At 38.1% G+C, this 27,903-nt stretch overlaps 1 protein-coding gene across 1 annotated transcript in view; it reads left to right on the top strand.

Annotated features, from left to right (window-relative positions):
- The window catches only part of MYO3A (myosin IIIA), a 263,818-nt gene that overhangs the window by 181,824 nt on the left and 54,091 nt on the right, over positions 1-27,903 (top strand). Inside the window, exons 21-26 of the mRNA XM_023194848.2 lie at positions 11,484-11,637; positions 13,477-13,565; positions 15,754-15,883; positions 22,152-22,231; positions 23,041-23,118; positions 25,912-26,117. Of these exons, the coding sequence (XP_023050616.1) occupies positions 11,484-11,637; positions 13,477-13,565; positions 15,754-15,883; positions 22,152-22,231; positions 23,041-23,118; positions 25,912-26,117 (737 nt within the window). The remainder of the gene's footprint in view (positions 1-11,483; positions 11,638-13,476; positions 13,566-15,753; positions 15,884-22,151; positions 22,232-23,040; positions 23,119-25,911; positions 26,118-27,903) is intronic.

The following is a 27,903-nucleotide window of genomic DNA, read 5'->3' as shown; positions in this document are numbered from 1 at the left end:
TTTATTTTTTTATTATACTTTAAGTTCTAGGGTACATGTGCATAACGTGCAGGTTTGTTACATATGTATACTTGTGCCATGTTGGTGTGCTGCACCCATCAACTCATCAGCACCCATCAACTCGTCATTTACATCAGGTATAACTCCCAATGCAATCCCTCCCCCCTCCCCCCTCCCCATGATGGGCCCCGGTGTGTGATGTTCCCCTTCCCGAGTCCAAGTGATCTCATTGTTCAGTTCCCACCTATGAGTGAGAACATGCGGTGTTTGGTTTTCTGTTCTTGCGATAGTTTGGTTTTTCTGTTCTTGCAATAGTGGTGGTTTTTGTCCTTTGTCTTAATTTTGCACTGTGGTATCATCATTGTGGTATAGAACATACAAAAGAAATGATCCCTGCTCCCTAGAAGTTTACACTTCAAATCAAGGAGAGCACACACAAAGGACTGGTCAATCCTGGGCATGACTTTGAATTGGAACAAATGCCATTGTTCTTAAGGGCCAGTGAGCACCTAAAACATGTGTATGATGCTACAGAGTATTGTTCTAGAATCCTGAAGATTCACTCCGCTTATTTATATGTGCCTATTTGTATTTTGGGTAAGCTTTCTTCACCTATTAGAGCAGCACATCTGACTATTAACTGAACTAAAGTTTGTTTTTAAAATGAGCAATTACTATTTATTTCTGTAGAAGGATGAGCTTTTACAGGCATCATTTAGACATGCACCCATGGGTTTAGAACTGAATGTCAGAAGTCGTTTTAGAAGCAGGAAACTATTTACAGCGCATAGTGGAAACAGTAACTGCAGTTACGGCTCTGGCTTCTCTTGCAGAAAGTAATGTGTGTGACTGTCATCTCTAGCTGTTCACATCCTAAAGTTTACAGTGTTTGAGATTTTAAATGTGGGCTCCAACCCCCCATAATTTGTGGCAATTACAAAGAATAAAAATTCACTTAATATAAAATACCTACATTTTCAAAACCTTTTACATTATAAAGTAAAAATAACCAGTCATGTGATTTTTTAAAATGTATAGACAATTAAAAACAAACCCTTATCAGGGTCTTCACATTGTTTTGCTCAAAAGTGTGAAGTTTAAGTCCAACTTTCTTGCCTATTAAGTCATATGTGTGTAAATGGTAGCATTTGTCCCATTTTAGCTCTCCAAGTGATAAGCATTTCCTTTAAGCGTCAAAGCAGCCAAATACATTTGCGAAGCCTTTAATACAACAAATCTTCCTTTTTAAGTGCTTGACCAAGTGTTAGGTTATTGTCTGAGACCACATTTAAATATTCCTTAAAAGTTTCACACACTGAAGATGGCAGCTGATGTCCCGTGGTTGGGTGTTTGGAGGTGTGTCGGGGCCCTGGCAGCAACTCCGGGCTGTGGACCTGTTGCTCTTCTTTCCCTCTGGCTTCACAGACGGCCTCTCCGGCTCTGTGTTCCTCATCCCTGCTGAGCAGCTGCGTAGCACACTTAATCTGTTTCTCTTTCATTGGTGAAGCTTGGTCGACACCCTTAATGTGATATGGGGATTTGTGGTACTTATTTTGATAATTTAATGATATTCTTAAAAGTTTTTTTTTTTCCTTTTCTGAGTTGGGGTCTTGCCCTGCCGCCCAAACTGGAGTGCAGTCGCACAATCAAGACTCACTGTAGTATTGAACTCCTGAGGTCAAGTCATCCTCCTACCTCAGCCTCCTGAGTAGTTGGGGCTACTGGCGTGTACCACCATGCCTGGCTAAATTTTTAGAAGTTTTGATAAAAAGTAATTCTCAGTGAAATACATAGTTAGAAGCCTAGATCCATATGATAGTATTGTCATTTTCTACATGTGAGATTACAGCATACTGTTGACAAACCAAAATACAATTTTTTGGTAAAGATTTAAACATGACAGTAATGGAAAAATAGTTTAAGGTGAAAGAAACCCTAATATATAGAACACTGTATTTCTGAATTTCTAATCCGAATGCCTCCTTATTCTAAGCTGATACCTATTAATACAATATAAATCTGTAAAATCCTTTACATCTCTTAAATGGTTTTGAGAAACAGGTATCATATACAAAAAGTGACTAAATTGGAATTTTCATCTTAGCATGCATTCGTATATATATATATTTCTGAATAAGGAACCTAAGGGAGAAATATTCTAAAACTCATCTCTTCAAATTTTAATAAAATGTATGTAAAATAAAACATGAATATTTTATTAGGAAGTATCCAAAGTACTTTCTCATTAGGTTATTTGTCAAATTCTGAATTAATGACTTGTATCATCTCAAGTTAATGATGGCCAACATTCTCTGTGACTTGCTATTAACATTAATGTAAAAACTAACAGGATCATCAATATCAGCTTTGGATAGAAAATGCAGGAAGAAACAGATTTCAAATCATAAATCTTATTTTATAATGAGTTTACATTTTTACAGGACATGTATTATCACCATTTTTTAGAATTTAAAAAAATAGTTATTTCATTAAAGTGTTATTAAAAATATGTGTATATAGAAAAAGAGAATGAAAAATCAAACATGGTGATGCATTAACAATTATGGAATAACCACCATGTAAAGGGTACACGGGAGTTCTTTGTACTATTCTTGAAATTTTCTGTAAGTTTTAAACTATTTCAAAATGAAAAGTGGAAAAAGTTTTTTTTTCCACTGTAATAAACATAAAACATACTCAGTTCATCCTGAGTTCTGGTAGCACCCTTACAGAAATCTTAGATTTTCAACCTTTAAAATCTTTCTGTTTGATAAAGGAGGATTTCTGTCAATGGTTAGAATAAGCAACTGCTTCTCAATGGTTTCTCTCTACCCTGGGCAATGTTTTCATGAATAGGCACACTCATTTGAGCAGTGGTGAGTAGGAGTTCTTTTACTAAAATACAGACTTCAGGGACTACATGTGTCTATGTAGCTTCTTTCCTGTTGCAAACATTCTGTCCACAGTCTTAACTGCATTTATTCTTGAGTTTCATGACATATCCAAGCAGTTGTGCATTCTGAAATATTAGAACTAGAAGAAATCTAAATAGATTATCTATATTTCATTGATTAAAGCGACTCCTTCTCTTCAACTGTGATTTGCCCAAGGTTATAGGACAGTGAAATGAAACCAGGACCAGAGTAAGGGGCTTCTGACAGCTATCCATGGTTTTTCTCATGAACAAACAAGTAAGCAAGGACCGGGGATCTAGTAATCTCCTGTGCAGAAGAAAAAGGTGCTCTTTCCTTCTTTTCTTTCTTTCTAAATAGATAAGAGCACCCTTTTCTTCTGCACAGATTACTTTACTGGAATAATCTATTAGATTACTAATTATTGGGTTATTATTAAATCATAAATTATTAATTATTTAATTATTAGATTATTTATATTGGATCAGAAAGAAGGAAAGAAAAGAAGCATAGGTCAGTCTTAGCATGAAAAGCCAAGGAGAATCAACATAAGGCAGGATAGAAGAAGGTAGGAAATCCCAGGGAGCACTGAGGCTGGCAGCAGAGGCCAACAAGGGTTATGACAGCTGGAGATCCCTCACAGGAAGGAACTAGAACTAGAAGGTGGAATAACTGAAAAGGAGAATATAGCCACAAGCAAAGAAATCTCAGACATGATTTTAGGGTTGGAATGGAAAGGCAGAGAGCATCTTTGCCATGCCCGAAAGAACAGAAACTCAACCGGGCACACTGGCTCACGCTTGTAATCCCAACACTTTGGGAGGCTGAGGAGGGTGGATCACCTGAGGTGAGGAGTTCGAGACCAGCCTGGCCAACATGACAACACCTCATCTCTACTAAAAATATAAAAATTAGCCAGGCATGGTGGTGGGTGTCTAGAATCCCAGCTACTCGGAAGGCTGAGGCGGGAGAATCACTTGAACCTGGGGGCCAGAGGTTGCAGTGAGCTGAGATCAGGTCCACTTCACTTCAGCCTGGGTGAAAGAGCAAAACTCCATTTCAAAAGAAAAGAAAAGAAACTCTATCTTTCTCATCTTTAAATTCTACCTTCTCCAGCCCCACCTACCCCTAACCACACACAGAGTAGGCACTGCTCAAATGTTTCTGGAATTTGAGTATATCACATCCTCTGCAGTGATCTGTACAAAGACAGCATCACAAACCCAGGTGAATTACCAGTGCCATCTCATGACAAAAATCTCATTCTTTCTCCCATGACCTAAAATGGGTAGGACCATAAAAAAGTGGACTAAACTTATAAAAATAAAAGAGATACTGATTTATGACTTGAAAACAAGAAATACAGGAGAATATTGAGGGTCATATATACCAGCTATTAACATTTCCCCGTTCTGAAATATCTACAACTGTGGAGCAGTGTCAAATGATGAACTTGAACTTGTCTATTGGAGAAGGCTATGACATTGTTCCCCAGGTGTAAGTTCTGTGAAATAACTAAGTGTTCCCTGTCACTGCATGTACCAACCTTTTATAAAAGAAAGATGTCACGAGCCAAAGTACTCAAATCACTTCAATTGGTGACTTTGGAAGAATCTTTTTAAAACTTCGGGCTTGCATAAAACTATCAGAAGGTAGTAGAAAGTGTTCTCCTATAGTAAAATGATGAGGTGGTGTGTCAGGGGGAGTGGGGAGAAGACTATTCCAGAACTGTCTATTCTTTACATGAGGATGTAGTCAGCCTACTTAGGCAGTGTTCATCTACTACTATCTGGATTGGTGCTAAGAAATAAAAACACACTAAGTACAGATTGGCCGGGCATGGTGGCTCATGCCTGTAATGCCAGCACTTTTGGAGGCCAAGGTCCGCAGAATCACTTGAGGCCGGGAGTTTGAGACCAGCCTGGCCAATGTGGTGAAACTCCATCTCTACTAAAAATACAAAAATTAATGGGGCATGGCAGCATGCGCCTGTACCCAGCTACTCAGGAGGCTGAGGCATGAGAATTGCTTGAACCCAGGAGGCAGAGTTTGCAGTAAGTGGAATTCATGCCACTGCACTCCAGCCTTGGCCATGGAGCGAGACTCCGTCTCAAAAAAAAAAAAAAATAAGACCCACACAGTAAGTACAGGTTGATTGGTCTGGTGTGTACTAATGTAGGTGATGAGACTACATAAAAAAAATAAAATTATTGTTGATTCTTAAAGATTTAGGTAGTACATGGAAGGGCAATAAATATTCATTTCTGAGTGCTAAAGTTATTTGTGAACTAGAAATATAGGTTATTCTATATTTTAAATTATCCCAGACCTGGGTAATTTCAGAACTTCAACTAAGGAAACAAAGATTTGAAATAGTTCACTGTTGCAGGAAGTCAGGGACCTCGAATGGAGGGACTGGCTGGAGCCACGGCAGAGGAATATAAATTGTGAAGATTTCATGGACATTTACCAGTTCCCAAATAATACTTTCATAATTTCTTATGCCTGTCTTCCTTTAATCTCTTAATCCTGTTATCTTCATAAGCTGAGGATACATGTCACCTCAGGACCACTGTGATCATTGTGTTAACTATACAAATTGATTGTAAAATGTGTGTTTGAACAATATTAAATCAGTGCACCTTGAAAAAGAACAGAGTAACAGCGATTTTAGGGAACAAGGGAAGACAACCATAAGGTCTGACTGCCTGCAGGGTCGGACAAAAAAAGCCATATTTTTCTTCTTGTAGAGAGCCTATAAATGCATATGCAAGTAGGGAAGATATCGCTAAATTCTTTTCCTAGCAAGGATTAATACTCTGGGAAAGGAATTCATTCCTGGGGGGAGGTCTATACATGGCTGCTCTGGGAATGTCTGTCCTATGTGGTTGAGATAAGGACTGAGATACGCCCTGGTCTCTTGCAGTACCCTCAGGCTTACTAGGGTGGGGAAAAATCCCGCCCTGATAAATTTGAGGTCCTATCGGTTCTCTGCTCTCGAACCCCGTTTTCCACTGTTTAAGATGTTTATCAAGACAATACGTGCACCGCTGAACATAGACCCTTATCACTAATTCTGCTTTTGCCCTTTGCCTTGTGATCTTTGTTGGACGCTTATCAGGAGTTTCTGATTTTGCCCTTGTCCTGTTTCCTCAGAAGCATGTGATCTTTGTTCTCCTTTTTGCCCTTTGAAGCATGTGATCTTTGTGACCTAATCCTTGTTCTTGCACCCCCTCCCCTTTTGAAATCCTTAATAAAACTTGCTGGCTTTAAGGCTCAGGTGGGCATCACGATCCTACTGATATGTGATGTCACCCCCGGTGGCCCAGCTGTAAAATTCCTCTCTTTGTACTCTTTCTCTTTATTTCTCAGCCGGCCACCACTTATGGAAAATAGGAAGAACCTACATTGAAATACTGGGGGCAGGTTCCCCCGATAGTTCACCATTATTCGAGTCCATCTTCCCAACGAATGGTACCTCATTTAGGTCTTCCAAGTGCATTTTTTATTATTAGAGATCTGACTTCTAACAATGTTCTATAATTCTGTTTAAAGTCAAATTCTAAGGAATACTTGAAGACTGTAGCTTGTCATATCTCAAGAACCTTCTGATAAGATTATGTTATAATAATATCATCATCATGGTGACAGAAGCAAAAATTTTCAAGCTTGGGGCTTACGTTTTTCTTCAAAATTACTCATATTATTGAAAGGTGAGAGAAGTCTTACTTCGTGTGCCACAGAGAGGCAATGCAAGAGCAATAGAAGCAGTGTGAGCAAGCTGACAAGGAAGGGGTCTAGACCTGCAGGCGAGGGCTGCAGAAACCACAGCTGATGTTGTGACTGCCCTTGTCAAGTCAGTCCACTGAGATCAACACTAAAGAGGATGATTTCCCCAGGAAAGTCACTCAAATGCCAGCTTCATGAATGGATTCCTGTAGAATGTAGTCACAGGACCAAGAGGACACACAGAAGCAAATGGGAAAGAGACCAGGGAGCAAATGTGAACCTGACACCAAGGATGGTTTCAAGAAAGTCCAGGAGACTTTCCCTTCATTTAACTCTGTCTGATTGCTAGCTTCACAAATCTTCAGCAACATCACAACAACTAATGCTGTAAGGAAGCCTCTGAGTCCAAAACATGTCATGTTTCTTATTATCTAGTTTCAAAACAATAATACTCCTAATAATGGTTGACAGAATTAAGTATGTAGTATGTGCTAAGCATGTATCTACTTTATTTCTCCCAAAATCTATCCTCTTAAGTAAATACATAATCAAATAAATGCAAATACAACAATAGGCTACCATTTCCCCCATCAAAAATAGATTTAAAAATATATATTTTTTGAGACAGAGTTTCACTCTTGTTGCCCAGGCTGGAGTGCAGTGAATGGCATGATCTCGGCTCACTGCAACCTCCAACCCCTGGATTCAAGTGATTCTCTTGCCTCAGCCTCCCAAGTAGCTGGGATTACAGGTATGAGCCACTACATCCAGCTAATTTTGTATTTTTAGTAGAGATGGGGTTTCTCCATGTTGATCAGGCTGGTCTTGAACTCCTGAGCTCAGGTGATCTGCCCACCTCAGCATCCCAAAGGATTAAAAATGTTTCAATGAAAATATTCATTGCTTGTGAGGATGCAGCAAGTTAGAAGTGTTTATGATTACAGTGCAGTTTCTGCAAGCTTTCAAAAAATCAATCTATAGCTGGGAGCAGTGGCTCATGCCTGTAATCGCAGCACTCTGCGAGGCCAAGGTTGAGGTGCGGTGGGGGATTCATTTGAGGTCAGGACCAGCCTGGCCAACATGGCAAAACCCGACTCTACTAAAAATACAAAAATTAGCCAGGCATGGTAGTGCACGCTTGTAATCCCAGCTACTCTAGGGGCCAAGGCAGGAGAATCACTTGAACCTAGGAGGCAGAGGTTGCAGTGAGCTGAGATCATGCTGCCACACACCAGCCTGGGCAACAGACTGTCTTAAAAAAAAAAAAAAATCAATCTACAAACACGTTTCAGAAGCCTGTAAAATGTTCATACCATGTGATCATCTACTCAGTTTTAAGATGTAATAGAAAATACAGAAAAGCTTGATGCACAAATAGGTACCCCAGAGCATGGTAGAGTGCATGAAGAGTGACCAGTTAAGGAAGGGAAATTGCTGAATTAGGAAAATGAAGGAAGGTCTCTCTGAGGAGGTGAGACCTAAATGATGAAAGTGAACCTTCATTGTATTACTCATCTGTGCTGAGTAATCTGTACTTAAATTTGCACCTGATTTATAAGCCATGGGAGACGCTTGCAGCCTCTCTCTGCCCATGGTGACCACCCTTCCATACTGCTGTGCAAGTCTGAGGGCTCAATGTAGTCATCTTGAATCTCTCCTGGAATGGCCCTTTGGCCCTAAATATTTAAGTTTGTTGTTTAGGCCGTAGCTGGAGAGGTGCACCTTTTATGGGCTTTCCTGCCATTGTGCCGCTTCATGACTCAGACTCAAAATTCAATGAAAAACAAGGGAGAGCCCGGGCATGGTGTCTTATGCCTGTAATCCCAGCACTTTGGGAGGCTGAGGCAGATGGATCACTTGAGGTCAGGAGTTCAAGACCAGCTTGGCCAATATGGTGAAACCCCGTCTCTACTAAAAATGAAAGAATTAGCTGGACATGGTGGCAGGTGCCTGTAATCCCAGCTACTTGGGAGGCTGGGGCAGGTAGAATTATTTGAACCCAGGAGGTGGAAGTTGCAGTGAGCCGAGATAGTGCCACTGCATTCCAGCCTGCGTGACAGAGCGAGACTCTGTCTCCAAAAAAGAAAGGAGAAGGAGAAGGAAAACAAGGGACAACTTTACCCAGGTGTGGGATTTCCTAAGATTTCCTAACATCTAAATCTTCTGATTTTCCTGAAGAAAATGTATATATAGTGATTATTCATCTATTTTCAAAAGGGAATTCAGACAGTCTGAAGAGGGTAGGAATTGTATTGACTAAACACTTCAGCTTTAATACAGTTAATAACTCTGCTCACTTTCTGCTTTAAATGTATATTTGTTTCTTTGTTTTTTGTTTTCTGAGACGAAGTCTCGCTCTGTGCCCAGGCTGGAGTGCAGTGGCGCGATCTCAGCTCACTGCAACCTCCGCCTCCTGGGTTCATGCCATTCTCCTGCCTCAGCATCCTGAGTAGCTGGGGCTCCAGGCACCCGCCACCACACCCAGCTAATGTTTTGTATTTTTAGTAGAGACAGGGTTTCACTGTGTTAGCCAGGATGGTCTCGATCTCCTGACTTCATGATCCGCCCACCTAAGCCTCCCAAAGTGCTGGGATTACAGGCATGAGCCACCGTGCTGGTCCCTAAATATATTTTTAATGTACAGGGCAGAGCAGAGGACTTTCTGAAGAAATAGGAGCTTTGTTTCTCCACATATGCTTGAAAACAACTAAGCATTTTGGGATCATAACTGCTATATAATACATAATTATTTTAGGCATTATAATTTTGCTAAAAGTATTTTATAAATTCTGAGTAATAGCGTTTTTTTCTGCCTTGGTTTGCCTGAAGTTCCTAATACTAACAAGTATCTTGAAAGGGAGCCCATTGTTTTCCACGCCACTCATCTCTGCTCTGTGTGACCCGCCACAGAAACAATCAGTAGATTTTGACACAGGCAAATAGAAATGACAAATGCATTAGTTTAGACCTTAACCTCGTGTACTTTCTATATAAAACAGACAAAAGTTGTTTTGAACTTTGCAGTTGCCATTTAAACTATAATATGCTGTGAGCATGATGTGTCTAACAGTAAAATAATTCTAGGTCTACTCACTTCTCCCAAGGTTACCTTCAAATACAAAAGCTGTGAAACTTCGAGTCATCGTTTTCATTTTCATATACTGGATAAGCTAAATGCCTTTTAGGTTCTCCACCTTTTAGACCATCTATTCTTCTCATTTTTGTGAATTAGATTTCACTTTATTTAAAAATATACATTTGTTTTTCCTGGTGACACCTTTGAAATGAAATTTCAGCTTCATAAGTCCCCTACCATAGTGATTAAAAGCTCTGGTTTATCAAAATGTCCCACCTGCCACTGGCTACATTGCAGATGTTCCCAGAAATTTTTCTTTCTCTTTACTATTGTAGTACATTATACATCGTAATTATCCATCATATGTTACCTTGCATTATTACTCAAATTATATTTGAACTCTGTGGAGGGCCAGGAGCTCGTTTTAAACTTCTCTGTCACCCACTATAGTGCCTTCGGTATTCAATGAATTAAAGCATATATTCAAATAACAATGAAAATGGTCTGTAATTTAAACATGGGAATGTCACAGAGTGTTCCACCCGCGTCAGTGATTGATTCATACACTTACCAGGAATGGTTGCTTATCATCTGAGAAGTGGTGACTCCCCCACATGCAAGCATGGCTGCATGTCATAGTTCAGAGGTCACGCATGTACTCTGTCTGACAGACTTCAGCACTGGGCTGGGGACAGTGTGAAGGCAGAGTCATAGAAGCCGACTGGGCACAAGCCTTCATGTCCCTTTTGTAAGGTAGATCATAGGTACCTATGCTATGCTGGTATCTTACCCCTACAGTAATTATCTGTGGTTCATTGTTTCTATTATACACATCTTATATTACACTATACTCAACAGCAAATTATTATTTATATGCCATATGTTATTACTTTGTAAAATGGGGTTTGTTACCCCCATTTAACAGATTAGAAAATAGATGTTTATAGAGTAAGGAAATTCCAAAGGATTTTGTAGCTAGTCAAGTGGCGAGCCCAGAGATGAAACTGTGTGTCTTTGGTACTCAATCCACTGGTTGTTTCTATAACCCTCTGCTGTCTGCTGGAATTATGATTGAAAAGTTATATACATGTGCTTGAAAGATTCAGTGGGGGAAGTATACCTCTAAGATGTGTCTAGTTAAATATTCTGTAAAGTCTGGAACATAATTTTTTTACTTCTCATTAACAACATATTTTCCTACATCTTGAAAATTTAGGATGTCCATAATTCTAGTATGGAGACTAGAGCTTCTGTTATTACTACCCTGAGTATAATCAGTTCTGACTTTAAGGAACAAGCAGCTCTGTGGAGAGAAAAATAAAATGATACTCTCCGTTTAAGAGCAAGTTCAGGCCGGGCACGGTGACTCATGCCTGTAATCCCAGCACTTTGGGAGGTCGAGGCGGGTGGATCACTTGAGGTCAGGAGTTTGAGACCAGCCTGGCCAACATGGTGAAACCCCATCTCTACTAAAAACACAAAAATTAGCCGAGCGTGGTGATGCACACCTGTAATCCCAGCTACTCAGGAAGCTGAGGCAGGAGAATTGCTTGAACGTGGAAGGCAGAGGTTGCAGTGAGCCTAGATCAAGCCAATACACTCTAGCCTGGACGACAGAGCAAGACTCCGTAAAAAAAAAAAAAAAAAAAAAAAAAAGCAACGTCAAAGGGAGCAATTTATTTTAATATGTGTAAAGTAAAATTTTAGGTAATTACTATCAAGCTATGTATTATTCACAGTTTTAAGTGGCTTTGTCTTTGTTATAGAATGAATACCTAAATGAAGATGTGGATGCTAGAGTTATTGAATATGAGGATAATCGGCCCCTCTTAGATATGTTTCTGCAAAAGCCAATGGGTTTACTTTCCCTACTTGATGAAGAAAGTAGATTTCCCAAGGCCACTGACCAGACTCTTGTAGGTGAGTTTTCAGTCCAGTGTGTCTGCATGGTTTTATGAATAGAGTCGTGTTATTCTGAATGATATTTTTAAATGGCTTTAAATTATCTGGGAGAAAAGAGCTGTCATAAAGCCTGCATATTTGACTTTAAAGAAGAGCCTTTGGATTTAATACCTGGACCAGTGCATGTTTATGATAGGGTAAAATATTTAGTGATAAATTAAGCAAGTTTAAATATTGGACTTCTCCTTATTTTATGGTGAAGCTCAACCATAGAATCACAGGTTATAAATGACCTTAGAAATTTCCCAGCCCAAAATTAGAAATTGGTGAGCAGGGCAGAAAGATAGCTCTGGAATTGAAAAGAGATAGTTAACAGGTAGGAAATAAATTAATCTGTGATGTTCTGTTCTATTCATGTATTTAATAGAGGCAAATCGCTTCAAATACTTAATAACCTCTAAGTTACCATACATTAATAAATGTTCATGATAATCCTAAGTCGTCAAAGTAAGATTAAATCTATTTTTTGTGTCTGAGAAGGCAGAGATGTGTATAATACATTTTAAAAGATCACCATTCAAGCTGGTTAAAATGAAAATGTCTTACTCCTTAAATTAAAAAAAAAAAAAAAAAAACTTTAGATTTTTCAGATATCTGAAAAAAAAGGTTTTAAACGCAGAACATTGTATTCCCTGATGATAGGAGGTATTTATTCTGTATGAGAAATACTTGCAGAAAATGTGGATTCACATCTTTCTGTCATTTACTTTGGGTGACATGCAGAGCCTCTTTCTTACCATTAGGTCTGTGATGTATCTTCTTTCTGACTCACTGATTGGCTTAAATCTCTCCTTGAATTGGACAATACCAGATGGAAAATAAATTGACCCCAAAGTGGTGGGGAAAATCATTTCACAGCAGTCACTTGATTTTTAGCTCAAATGATCCTTCTAGAACAAGTTCTCCGAAGGTGGTAAAATTGTTATAGAAATTCAGCTGCCTTTAAGATCATGTTTTATTTCTCATGTAATCAATAATAATTTACAGCTCTACAAGTAGAAAAGAGAGCAAAAACACTAGACTTTTAGGCTCATGGCTTGACATCACATTGTGTTTTACAAACTTCTTTGGTCAGTCTCAAGTAGTTCACTTGCTCTGTACCAGTGGTTCTCAAAATGTGGTCTCCCGCCCAGGAGCATCAGCACCACCTGAGAACTTGTTAGAAATGTGAATTCTTGGATCCCACCCCAGACCTACTGAGTCAGAAACTCTGCGGTTGGGGCCCAGCAACCTGTGTTATAACAAACCCTCGACCGGGCACAGTGGCCCACACTTGTAATCCCAGCACTTTGGGAGGCCGACACAGGTGGACTACCTGAGGTCAGGAGTTTAAGACCAGCCTGGCCAACATGGCAAAACCCTGTCTCTACTTTAAAAATACAAAAAATTAGCCAGGCCTGGTGGTGGGCGCCTATAATCCCAGCTACTCGGGAGGCTGAGGCAGGAGAATCGCTTGAACCCAGGAGGCGGAGGTTGCAGTGAGCCGAGATCACACCGTTGCACTCCAGCCTGGGCAACAAGAGCAAAATTCCGTCTCAAAAAAAAAAAAAACCTCGAAGTGACTCTGACGCATGACATGGCATGAGGACTGATGCCCTAAATCATAATGTAATGGTAGAAATTAATGATCTTGAGTTTTACTTTACCATATATAATTCTATTCCAAATCTGCGTATATTAGCTATGTAAAATTTTCTTTGTTCGCTGCACATTGTCCTTTTTATGGTAAATGATTCTCACAGTATTTTTTGAGGATCTGATACATGCTTGATATATGAGTTCAGTATTTTTCTACAGAAAAATTTGAAGGTAACCTGAAATCACAGTACTTCTGGAGACCCAAAAGATTGGAACTTAGTTTTGGAATTCACCATTATGCAGGAAAGGTAAGAACTCTTAATTATGACTGGGTTTCTCTTTAGCCTTTTAATGAATAATAGGATGGACATAAAAATTATGGCCCAAAATGTTTATAGATAATAATAATGTCATAGCTGTCTGTTTCCACCCCCACTGGCCCTAATTATGCCCTCTGATGTCCTGTGATTGATCCTGTCCTTTGCCAGCCACTCACTATGGAGGCCACACCCACTCCAGGGCATGCTCTGCTGGCATCTATGCTGAAGAGGTTAAAAGAAAAATCTTTCTCTTAGTTTAACAATCATAACGTTATAGTTTTTCTAGAGGAACTGTTTTTCAGTAACTAAGAAAAAGCAAGAAAGGAAAGATACAAAACTGAAAGAATCCTTGGGTGAGATTAGCTGGCAATGGTTACCTATTTGTTTCCTTCTTTTAACAATGCCTGAGGACCTTTGGTATAAACTGCCCTTTTCAGACTTTAGATGATTCTCTCTCTACTGCACTCTTTGTCCCTCCTCCCTTTCAAGAAGAGAAGGTGCCAGGCTGGAGATACAGTCTGATAACTGAGCTAAGCCAGATGGATGGATTACAATGTAGTTAGAGGAGGAAATGTCTCTACATTGACAGAAACACATTTCCACACCAGAACGAACCTCAGATATGTTGTCCTAGACCCAGAGGATGCTCTCTTTCCTTCCTTCTGCAGAGAATGACAGGTCATTCCTTCACAATGATGTCATAAATATGGGAGGACAAAGAGGACATTCAGATCAAGAAAGAATGTATCAAATGAGAAATACATAAAAATAAAATTACACAGAACTTAAAGCATTCTATCTGCTTGGCAACCTCCATATGTCTGTCAACATCTCACAGACTTTCATCATTTTTAAAGTATACCTTAAATCATTAGTTGTAGCCTAATGATTCTTAGCATATCATTTTCCAAATAAAGCCTGTTTTAAACATTCATTAAGAATTGCATGCACCTGTAGTCCCAGCTACTTGGGAGGCTGAGACCAGAGAACTGCTTAAACCCAGGAGATGAAGGTTGCAGTGAGCCAAGATCACGCCACTGCACCCCAGTCTGGGCGACAGAGTGAGACTATGTCTCAAATAAAAAATTAAAACAAAACCTATAATCATTTTATCTATTTTTTTTAACAATTCGATTTTAACAATCTATTAGTCTGCTCGGGCTGCCATAAAAAAAATGTCACAGGATGCATGACTTAAACAACAGACTTTTTTTTTTTTTTGACAGTTTTGGAGGCTGACAGATCAAGGTGCTCCGAGAAGGGTTAGCATCTGGGAGGCCTCTCTTCCTGGCTTGAAGATGGCTACCTTCTCAAGGTGTCCCCACATGACCTTTGCTATGTGAGCATAGGGAGTGGGGAGAGATATCCCTGGTTCCTCTTCCCGCTCTTATAAGAACACAAGTCTTATTGGTGTAGGGTCTTACTCGTATACCCTATTTAACATTAATTACCTCCATAAAGGCCCTGTCTCTAAATATAGTCACAGTGAAAGTTTACATCTTCAGCATCTGAATTTTGGAAGAACACAATTTGACCCATAACAAATACTATATTGGATCATTCCACAAAAATCTTTGGATTACATTGATCTTTAAAAAGTCATAAAATTGGCCAGGCATGGTGGCTCATGTCTGTAATCCTAGCACTTTGGGAGGCCAAGGTGGGAGGATCACTGGAGCTCAGGAGTTCAAGACCACCCTTGGTAACATAGCAAAACCTCATCTCTAAACTTTTTTTTTTAAGTAATAACATTATTTAGAAGTGCCAGAAACACAAAAAGCCACAGTGTATTTAAATCACACTACTACTGAGATAAAAATCTATCATGGCCAATTCAATACAGGTAGATCATTTATCATAGAAATAGGAATGCTTTTGTGGCTCAATATGCTTCCTTTATGCTGCTCCATCCCTCCAAATAGAGAAAAGAAACATACCAAATTCCCAACATAATAAATGAGAGGAATCAAACCTCTTTGGTTATTTCAACCCAAATAAAATCAGTGAGACACAGGGGCTGATTACAAGGGGCTACCTTAGTAAATGCTTGTATCCCTATTGCTGAACATAGAGTAAGCTCATAATGAGTATCTGTTGCTAATGATGATGATGATGGTGAGGAGGAGGAGGATGACAATGACATTGATTTGATAATTATAGCATGCTGTATCAACAGGTCCTCTATAATGCAAGTGGATTCTTAGCCAAAAACAGAGACACTCTTCCAACTGATATTGTGCTACTTTTGAGGTCATCCGACAACAGTGTAATTAGGCAACTAGTCAACCACCCTCTGACCAAAACAGGTAAGGCAATTTTCCTTACCTGTAAGTTTTCTCAAGCCCAATCAAATAGTTTCTATCTCTGTGCTTTTCACGAATTTCATCCTTAATTTTTCATGTGAGTTTGTTTTCGGCTCACTAAATACTCATTTGTTAATATCCTCTGCCCCAGATCATCTGAAGAAAATATAAGAATGAATATAAATAAGCTAGTTTTTCATTAAAGGTAAGTATTTGCAGCACTCACCATAGTAGTGCTATTCTAGCTACTCACTACAAGAGTATACTGACCTCCAGAGTTCAGAATTACCTGCGCAAATCAGGAGTGAGCAGATTTTGGATGATTCTTTGAGGTTCCAAAAGTTTGGTGGGCTTTCTTATTGATTAAAACTGGGCGTGTCTTTGTTCCACTCAACCATAATACATCCTTGCATTTGCTGTAAGTAGAAAAAATATAGTTTGGGTTGTTTTTCTTTACTTGAGTTTAAAGTTGTTCTCTGCATTTCTTGTTTCATAGTTTTATTGAAGTATAACTGAAATACAAGAAACAGCACATATTTAAACAGTAAAATTTGATGAGTTTTTGACATATATAAGCACCTGTAAAACTATCACCATGATTAATAGTGAACATACTCATCACTCACAAATGAGGTTTCTTCATGACCCTTTATAATCCTTTCCTCCACTCCTCCCTGTTCTATCACCATTTGTTGAAGAGATTGTTCTTTCCCCATTGAATTGCTCTGACACTCCTTGAAAACTCAGTTGACTAATGAATAGGTCTATTTCTGGACTCTTTATTGTGTGTCATTGATATTTATCTATCTTTAGGCTAATGCACACTTCCTGACTAGTGTAACTTTCTATCAAGTCCTGAAATCAGGCAGTACAAGTTAGCCTGACTTTGTTCTTATTCAGGCTTGTTTAGGTAATTATAATTTGTTTGCTTTTCCATATACGTTTTAGAATGAGCTTCTCAATTTCTACCAAAAATCCTGGTTGGATTTTGATTGTAATGCACTGAAATTATAGATCAATAATGGGAGATTTGGTATCTTCCCAATATTAAATCTTCCAATCAGCACAGTCTAGCTCTCCATTTATTTAAGCCCCCCTTAATTTCTTTCAGCAATATTTTGTAGTTTTCAGTGTACAAGTTTTGCACATCCTTTGTCAAATTATCTGCTAGTGTATCACATTTTTATATGATTATAAATGGTAATTTTTAACTGAAATTCTGGTTTTTGCCAGTATATGAAATCTAATTGATTTTTGTATATTGAGTTTTTGCCCTGCAACAGATGATCATGTCATCTGTGAAGAAAGGGTTTTGCCTATTCTTTTCCAATATGTTTCCTTTTGACTTCTTTTTTCTTAGTTGTACTGGCTAGAATCACCAATGCAGTCTCCAGTGTTGAACACAGGATAGGTTGCAAGAGTGAACATTCTTGCCTTTGTTCTGATCTCGGGGAGAGTAGTTAGTCTTTCAGTCTTTCGCCACTGAGTATAATGTTAACTGTAGATTTTTTTTCACAGATGCCCTTTATCAGGGGAGAAGTTACTTTACTTTTTTTTTAATTCCTAATTTCCTGAGTGATTTTTGTTGGTGGTGGTTGTTTTTGTTGTTGTTGTTGTTGTTTGTTTTTAGTTTTTTGTTTTTTGTTTGGAGACAGTCTCACACTGTTGCCCAGGCTAGAGTGCAGTGGCACAATCTCAGCTCACTGCAACATCCACCTCCCAAGTTCAAGCGATTCTCCTACTCCAGCCTCCCAAGTAGCTAGGATTATAGGCATGCACCACCATGCCCAGCTAATTTTTGTATTTTTAGTAGAGATGGGGTTTCACCATGCTGGCCAAACTGGTATTGAGCCCCTGACCTCAGGTGATCCACCTGCCTCGGCCTCCCAAAGTGCTTGGATTACAGGTGTGAGCCACTGCGCCTGGCCAATTTCCTGATTTTTTTTTTATCAGGCATGCATTCTGTATTTTGTTAAATGCTTTTTCCACATCTGTTGAATAGATTACCCTTATATTTTGTTTTTTTTAAAACTGACAGCTAAAATTGTGTTTACTGTATACAAATGACATTTGGAAGTATATGTACATTATAGAATAATGAAATCCAGATAATTAACATATATATTACTGTATATAATTTGTGGTGAGAACACTTAAAATCTACTATCTTAGCAATTTTCAAGTATATAATACATTGCTATGAACTTATTTATCCTATCTAGCTGACACTTTTTATCCTTTGACCAACATCTCCCCAACCCACCTCCTACCCCTACAACCACCCCCAACTGCTAGTAACCACTATTCCACTCTCTAGCTCTATGAAATCAACTTTTTTAGATTCCACAAATTCTATCCAGTATATTTGTCTTTTTGTGACTGACTAATTTCACTTATAGTGTCCTTCAGGTTCAACCACGTTGAATAGTATTCGTGTGTGTGGGGGGGGAGGGGCGGACACCACATTTTCTTTATCCAATCATCCATTGATGGACAACTAGGTTGATCATATCTTGACTTACGAACAATGCTGCATCTGTTAGATGGTCACTGACTGATTTTAATCATTCCTGGGAAAAACCTCAAATGGTCATGATGCATTGTACTTTTTATATATTGCTGAAATCAGTTTGCAAACATGTTTTAAGAATGTTTGCATCTATGTTTTTGAGGAATATTGCACTATAGTTTTCTTATGCTTTATTTTGTGATTTTGGAATCATAGTAATACTGGCCTCATAGAATAAATTGAGTAGTATGCCTTTTCTTCAATTTTCAGGAATAGTAGAATGAGTACTATTTCTTCCTAAGTTGCCTTGTAGAATTCACCAGTGAAGCCAACGGGGCCTGAGGATGTTTTGTGAGATTTTCAACTACAAATTCAATTTCTTTAATAAACATAAAGCTGTTTGAGTTATCTAATTGTTGAGTGAGTTTTAGTAGATTGTGTCTTTTAAGAAATTTATTTCATCTACATAGTCAAATTTATTGACACAGTTGATTATAAAATTTTCTTACTATCCTTTTAATATCTGTAGATCCTGAAGTTATGTCAGCTCTCTCATAAGTGACACTGGTAATTTGTGTCTTCTCTCATTTTATTCTTGATATATTTCCTGGACATGTATTAATTTTATTGATCTTCTCAAATGGTTTCATTGATTTTTTTTATTGGTTTTGTTTCTACTTCATTCTCTTTTTCTTTCTCATTTATCTTTGTTGTTTTCTTTTTCTGCTCTTTGTGTTTTATTTTGTTTCCTTTTTTTAATTTCTAAGGTAAAACTTAGATCATTGATTTAAGAAGACATTCTTCTAGTATCAGCACTTATATGGGTTATTTATAAGAGTTTATAAGGTTTCCAAATATGGTGAGATTTTCCAAATATTATTTATGGACTTCTAATTTAACTTCATAGTGTTCAGAGAGCATACTTTGTATTATTTAATCCATTTAACTCCACCCGACCATAATACATCCTTGCATTTGCTGTAAGTTTTAAGAGATATGTTTTAAGACCCATAATATTATGTCTTATTTTATTTTCATTTGCACTTGAAAATACTGTTTATTCTGCTGGTTGTTGGATGAAATCTTCTGTAAATGTCAATTAGATCTACTTTATTGAGAGTATTGGTCACGTCTTCTGTATTCTTACTGTTTTTCTCTCTCCTGGTTCTATCAATTACTGAGAGAGGGATTTTTAAATATTTGACTATAGCTGTCAATTTGCCTCTCTTTTTTTTCAGTTTTTGCTCATGTATTCTTAAGCTATATTATTAGGTACATAAATATTTAAAATTGTTATGTCTTCTTGATGGATAGACTCCTTTGTTATTACGCAATGACCCTTTTCATCCTTGGCCGCATTGTTTGTTCTGAAATCTACTTTGCCTGATATTCATATAGAGGCTCCAGCTTTCTTATGATTAATGAGTGAATGGCATATCTTTTTCCATACTCTTAATTTCAACTTATCTTTTTTCTTTATATTCAAAGTAGGGTTTTTCTAAACAGCACATATTTGGGTGTTGTTTTTTTTAATCCAGTCTGACAATCTCTGCCTTTCAGTTGAGATGATTAGACGATTTACATTTAATGTGGTTAATGATATGGTTGGATTTGACTCTTATCATCTTGCCACTTGTTTTCTATTGGTTATATCGGCTTTTTTTCCCAGGCTTTACCTGAGTTCCCTCACTCCCTGCATTTCAGGCTAACACCTCTCCAGGCAGAAAGCTGGCACAATCAAAGGGCTCACCCCATTTGTCTTCCCTCTCTTAGGGATCAGCATCGTTACACTGCTTGATGCACAATGTATGAAACCTGTTTTCCATTTTGTATATCTTTTTAGTTGTTTGGAGAAGGTTAATTTAGCTTGTTACTTTATCTGACTCAGAAGCAAAAGTCATTACTTTTGACTTTAACAATTGCCATCCCTTTCCATATACACCAACAGCATCTATGCATCTAACTCCATGTTTTTCACCCTATAAAATATGCAGCCAGGTTCTAAATACTATGTTGTGTTGCTTGGCTATCAGCAGAACAGTGTCTGGTTGGCCAGAGAGAAGAACTTAATAGTCAAGTATGTTTCAATAAACTCAGAACCTCAGAGGTAGCAAAGACATATGGATTTTATATTCACCCAGATGTGCAAACATGTAATAATAATCATAGACAACTTTGTTATCTGTTATGTGCTAGGCACCGTGCTAAGGACCTTCAATTACTCCTAATGACAACACAATAAGGAGGTACTACTTTTTACAAATAAGACATTAAGGCTTGAATGTGTTGAGCAGCTTTCCCAAGGTTTCCCAATGAAAAATGTTAGGATTAGAGTTCTTCAGTTCTATATTATGCTGTCTTCAAGATTCTAAAATAACCATGGCCTTTAGTATATATGACTTCACATATGACCTATAGTTCAGCCATTTTTAGGGGAAAGTGCACCACAGTTCCTTGCAGCTCACGTTTTTAGTTGGGTTTATCACAAGCTTGTTCATTAGGTGAACCATAAAAACCAAAATGGATACATTTTCTGAAATTAAAGTCTATGCTAATTTTAGTTGCCGTTGATCTACATAAATAAATTTAAGCAAAATTCCTGAAACTGCCATTCTAAAGATCATCTGTTGCTGTCTCTGTCCACTCTGCTGTAGTCAGTAAGTTTCACATTTGAAAAGTGAACAGGGCAGTGTGCAGGGCAAGCCTAGCATGGAAACTGTTGTACACACCCCTCTCAGCCCCTCCTCTGGAGTTCGGAGGAAGAGGAGGAGGCAGAGCAGATGCACTGCCAGGCACATCCCCAACATGATTCTTTCCTGCACCATCTTAGGCCAGCCTTTTGCAACCATAAAGAATGGGAAAGATTTGCCAAAAACATTCAGCCTCTACTTATCACCTAAAAGAAGGAGAGAGACAAGAAATGATCATTCTGAATTGGTACTGCATTTTGAAGATATTTTGCCAATTACTATTAGGATAATAAACTCTTGGATTGTGGGTTGGTTGGTTCCTTGTGCCTGGTGGGGTTGAGAAAGCTGTGAAAGTGAACTGCATTTCAGGGGCCTTCCATGTGCCAGACATATTATCGCATTTCATCAAAACTCTATGAGGTAATCACCATTATTCCCATTTTATGGATTCTGGGTGCAGATCAGAGACTAAGTAAATGACCCAAAAGCAACACAGTTTAAGTACTATACCTGAGATTCAAAGCCAAGTGTTTCTGACTTCTCGGCCCATAATTTTTTCACTGCTTTGGATTGTGTGCATTTGTGTAGTCCTTAGAATGAAGCACATGTTTCTGAAAGTTAGACTGAAAAAGGCCATTGCCTCCAACCATAGTTGATTTGCTTATAACTACCTCATCCAAATTACTGGTTCATATGATTTTTCAAGCCTGTTGTAAAGCTTAGCCTATGTTAAAGAAAATCTCAGATGCCATTTATCACACAAAAAAGTAAGAAGCAAACTGCTCCCTCAATCATAGTCATCTCAAGTCTTCTAGCAATTCAAAGGAAACCCAACACTTACCTCTGCCTTTTCTGTTTTCCAAGCTCAAGAGTTTTTTTCTGAATTTAAAATTTGTTGTACATTTTTACATAATTTTTTATTCCTGAGTTCCTCCATAAATAGTTAACCAAGCGTGTGATTATGAGTATTGCAAGATTAACAATGCTTATTTTAACGTTTAAGTAAATGGGAAAAATCATCTAGCCATTAAGGATTCTAAAAGGTATATTACATTTTTCTACATTCTCATAGGTAATCTGCCACATTCTAAAACTAAAAACGTTATAAACTATCAAATGAGGACTTCAGAAAAATTAATCAACCTGGCAAAGGTAAGAAAATGCTTTTTTCCTTGGCAGTGAGTCTAAGAATCTAACTGGTACAGTGGCAATATTTGTATGCTTCTCAAAGTCAACAGTTTTTTCTTAGCTTTTCTCCCTTTGATCTTGCTTTTCTGTTTGAACAGATATGTATGTTTTGTTCTTGTTACTGCTAGGGGCTAAAATAATCATGCATTTCTGATATATTAATATTTCCAACTCTTTTTTAGCTAGTTTTTGGGGAGAGTTTTTGTGTTTGTTTGTTTGTTTGTTTTTGAGACTGGGGTTTCACTCTGTTACCCAGACTGGAGTGCAGTGGCATGATCTCGGCTCACTGCAACCTCTGCCTCCTGGGCTCAAGTGATTCTCCTGCCTCAGCCTCCGGAGTAGCTGGGATTACAGGCACCCACCACACCCGGCTAATTTTTGTATTTTTAATAGAGATGGGATTTCACCATGTTGGCCAGGCTGGTCTCGAACTGCTGACCTCAAATGATCCGCCTGCCTTGGACTCCCAAAGTGCTGGGATTACAGGCGTGAGTCACCGTGCCCAGCCCTTTTTTAGCTAGTTTTAAGTGTTACACTAAGACCAACTAAAAATGTACTAGTGAAGGTGACAGATACTCAGTCTACATAAGACCAATTAAAATTCTACATAAGACTGACAAAACAATTACGTAAGGGAAGAATATCAACATTTTGCTGTTTTACATATTTGAATGCATAAACTAAGATAGCCTGAAGGAAAATGCCACATGGTCTCTGTAGATAATAAAGTACAATAGATACCAAAGCATCACTGTCTTCCTCGGTCTCTTTAGGGCGACACTGGAGAAGCCACACGTCATGCCAGAGAGACAACCAACATGAAAACACAAACAGTTGCATCATATTTTAGAGTAAGATATTAAACTGTGATGTATTGTGCTTAGGGGTGCTATTTAGTCTAAATGGGTAATAGATCAAAAGCCAGTAACACTAGCAGAAGAGAATATTGTATTCCATTTACTGTTGTTAGATACAGGATATGTTAGCATCTACCTTCAAAATCTGTGGATTGGTTTGTTTTTACATTCTACCTGGGAAATTATTGTATCCCAGGTCAATCTTTTTTTTTTTTTTTTTTGAGATGGGGTCTCGCTCTGTTGCCCAGGCTGGAGTGCAGCAGTGCAATCTTGACTCACTGCAAGCTCCCCCTCCCAGGTTCACGCCATTCTCCTGCCTCAGCCTCCCGAGTAGCTGGAACTACAGGCGCCCGCCACCACACCCAGCTAATTTTTTGTATTTTTAGTAGAGACAAGGTTTCATCGTGTTAGCCAGGCTGGTCTCGGTCTCCTAACCTCGTGATCTGCCCGCCTTGGCCTCCCAAAGTGCTGGGATTACAGACATAAGCCACCGTGCCTGGCCGTATCCCAGGTCAATCTTAATGAAAGTCTATACCTTGATTAAAATTTGTCCATAGAACAGAATGCATTTCCACTAGAATAAAACCTAAACAGATTTTTACATCAATGCTATGGTAACTACCAATTCTTCTTCCCCCTCCTGAATGATTTTAGAATAGACAGATAGGGCAAGTCTGAGCATCCATCTCCATTTCATATCACCCTTCTTGTATAGAGCTAAAAACCTCAAAAGGAAAATAGAGCCCGTGTAGGAATGGGGCGAGGAGAAGAGTCATCAGGAAGATGTGGTAACATGCTTAAGGGAGTATGCTTAGCATAGGATCAAGGTGACCTTCCTTCCTTGGGTAATATAGGAAAAAAGAAAAAAACAAATACTTTTTTTTCCTCTGTGCTCTAGATAACCCTTCCCTTATTATTGGTTCCAATTCTTGTTTACCTATTCTGACAAAAACCTATTAGCCATTCAATGAAAATGAAGAAAACACCACTAAAACTTGGAGTTACTACTTATATAATTTAATGTGGAGGAGGTGGAGGAAGTTAGATTAAATTTAAGTGTTCAGTGAATATATCCAGCTCTCTAGCAGAAACATAAAATTCTTCAAAAAATATATGAATACTTTTACTAAATATTTTTTAAGTCCTAAGCTCATAGAAGATAGTATATACTTAATCATCTTTGAGTAGTGCCTGGCACGTTAATATGCTTCATACCTGACGTTTGCTGCGGATACATTTCACTTTACATCAGAAATGCAGCTCAGGTGAATCACTGAATGTATTTACAGCCAGGTTTCCTTTTTTTAAGTGAGTTACCCAAGGCCATTATCATACCACTGTTGTTGGCATCAAACGCTGTATATATGTTTAAACCAGGTTAGTTCATGAAATCTTTTTAATCTTCAGGCTGAAGTGAGAAATGATAGAAGATAATTCCACACAACATGAAGTGTGTTTTTAAAGCTATTTTTCATTCTGCAGAGAAGACTGGACACAGTGTAACACTATGCTTTTTCCCTCAGAAAAACCAGCGCCTAAATTGCAGGAAGCTCCTGCTCAGAGTATCACCCCTGTACCACCAGTACCTGGCAGATGTTTGCATGAGTAAAGGAATGATGACTTACAGATAAATGTAATGAAAAAGGCTCCAAAGTGACAGGCCCAGCTGTTTGAAAAGATCACATCTGAGCCTCAGTGCCCAAAAGGAAGCCATGCAAATTCAGAGCTTTGTCAGTTGCCAGTTTCAGCATTTGTTTTGCCCTGGCTTTGTGACTGTAGGCTCTTACATTTCCAGCACTCAATGAGATCCAGCCATCAATTGCTATTTGTGTGCATACATTACTTTGCCAATAAATGTGATCCTGGTCTTTGAGATTCTCACTTTCTGGGATTCCACTTTTAATTGATTATCCTAATATGTTATACTTACTTGTCTAGTAATTGGCTACTGTTTTAATAAGGTATTGGTACAGAACACAGTTTCATATCTATGTGAATTTTTTAAATTCTCCAAAAATAAATAAGAAAATGATCAAATTAGAACTGATGAAAATATTTAATTGGATATAACTTTGCTTATATCTACTTCCTACATATTACACGCTATTAACTTTTCTGTCCTTATTTTAAACTAAGAGATGATCCTAACAGGGATTAAGGTGTTCCCTTTTTTTTAAATTGTATTTTAAGTTCAGGGGTAAATGTGCAGTTTGGTTACATAGGTGAAGTTGTGTCATGGAGGTTTGTTGAACAGATTATTTCATCACACAGGTATTAAGCCCAGTACCCATTAGTTGTTTTTCCTGATCCTCTCCCTCCTCCCACCCTCCATCCTCTAATAAGCTCCAATGTGTGTTGTAAAGTATTCCCTTTTTTACCTTCCATAAAGAGAGAGTTGGACAAGGAAATTAATATATAAGCAGGATTAACCAGATTGTATAATATTATAATTTGGCAAATTAGCCTAAGAGTATATAATTGCTTACAAACTACATCAAAAATAATTTTATCTGTTAATTGTAGTTGCCTTAATGGTTTAGAAGCAAACTTTTAATAGCTAAATTTCTAGTTATTGCCTCTACATTTTTGTAAGTAAATCTGTATTTTTAGCACTATACATAAATAAAATGTTCATTAAAACAGATTTTCCTCCATTTGCTGTGACTAGTGGGAGCATTTATAACATTCGTTTTTTTGAATGTTATTCTTGTAGTAAAAAGAAAGGCCTGCAAGCTCATAGGTTTTTGTATGCTACATTGGGAAATTTATTTTTGTTGTGTATCATAGTATTCCCTGATGGATTTGTTGTCTAAAATGGTGGTGGGCCAACCTCATTTCATCCGTTGCATCAAACCAAATAATGAGCGTCAGGCAAGAAAATATGACAAAGAGAAAGTTCTGCTGCAGCTTCGGTACACAGGAATTCTGGAAACAGCAAGAATTCGAAGGCTAGGATACTCCCATCGGATACTTTTTGCTAATTTTATAAAACGGTATGTGGATTTCTTTTTCAGTTTCTATTGTGCAGTTTATATAAAAATTATTTAGAAGAATTATAAGAAACATAATATGAGAAAATATTTAGAGGTCTAGGAGGGAGGCATTTTGTTCATGCAAATGATTATGTGTTGAAAAAAGAAGATAGCTATTAACTGAGGCTGAAAGACTCTGGACAGATGGGTGGTACTATGTGGTATAGGCAGCATGATCCAGAGGCCTGAGCTTCTTTCTGTACTGAGGAGTTGGAGAATCTGGGTTTTCATCCTAGCTCAGCCACTTGCTATGTGACTGTGGGCCTATACCACTGATTCTCAGCTGGGAGAGATTTTGCCCCTCAAAAGACACTTGACAATGTCTGGAGACATTTCTGGTTGTCACATCCTGTGTGGTGGAGGGGAGTGGGGAAATGCTACTGACCTCTAGTGGGTAAAGGCCTGGGAATGCTGTTAACAGCCATTCTGCAATTTACAGGATAGCCTCCCCACAACAAAGAATTTTCCAGCCCCAAATCTCAACAGTGCTGAGGTTGAGAAACCCTGGCCTATAACCCTAACATCACTTTACTCACCTGCCAAATCTGCTGTAACTACCTGATAGGATCCTTATAATGATCAAATGAGATACTGCCTCTAACAGTGATTTGGAAGATGAAACAATTAGGCTTATTTGTCAATTTAAAAAGCTAATATGAATTTTTTAAAAAAGAATCAATTGGTATAAGGAATTTTTTTTTCGAGACGGAGTCTAGCTCTGTGGCCCAGGCTGGAGTGCAGTGGTGCAATCTCAGCTTATTGCAAGCTCTGCTTCCCAGGTTCACACCATTCTCCTGCCTCAGCCTCCCAAGTAGCTGGGACTACAGGCACCCGCCACCACACCCAGCTAAGTTTTTTTGTATTTTTAGTAGAGATGGGGTTTCACCGTGTTAGCCAGGATGGTCTCGAACTCCTGACCTCGTGATCTGCCCGTCTTGGCCTCCCAAAGTGCTAGGATTACAGGTGTGAGCCACTGTGCCCAGCCAAGGAGTTCCTTTTAATATTTGAGATTAACATAAAATAAATTGAGCTATATAATAAATATATTTTATTGAGTAATACATAGGTAGTAATATAAAGTTTCAATATCTTATATATTTAATATTTTAAATGCCCATATTTTTAATTTTTTTTGGTTCTATAATTTCTATTGGTCATTAAACATAATGAAATTTCAGTTTTTAAAGATTTCACCTATTAAAATTTTCAGGTGAAACCCAGAAGAAGTCCCATTTATAACATTCTTCACCCTTTTTCAAAGCATATAAATTACTATTAAGAAAAAAACGCAACCTTGTTTTGTGATTGTACACCAAACTTGATTTCTAAGTTTCCTCCCCTCCTTCCAAAAATTGTATGCATTTTATCAGCCATTCTTTTACTTGGAATAACCAAGACTCTTTCTAAATGTGATGAGAATTCTGATTATTTCTGCTAATTTTTATACATTCAGCAAATTTGTGGTAGTTCTTGATTTTGTTTTTCTTTAGAGACCTGGGATTATTTATTTGGAATGCTTTGAAATCAAGAAAACTCTACTACTTTTCTCATGATGGAGATCAAAATTACATAAACATAGTGACTTTCCTATTGGCCAATCCTCATAGTAGTTTAAGACAAACTAAAACCTCAAGTTTAGAGTCCAGAAATCTAGTTAGCAGCTAATCATTGACTTTACTTCCTACAGATCAGACCCAATTTTATAACCAAACCTAAGAAATAAAAAAATGGAATTCTTTATTGGCTA

This window comes from Piliocolobus tephrosceles, chromosome 9 (assembly GCF_002776525.5).
Source record: "Piliocolobus tephrosceles isolate RC106 chromosome 9, ASM277652v3, whole genome shotgun sequence".
Taxonomy (NCBI): Eukaryota; Metazoa; Chordata; class Mammalia; order Primates; family Cercopithecidae; genus Piliocolobus; species Piliocolobus tephrosceles.
Note: the sequence above shows the minus strand (reverse complement) of the source record. Positions and strands in the feature narration are given on the sequence as shown.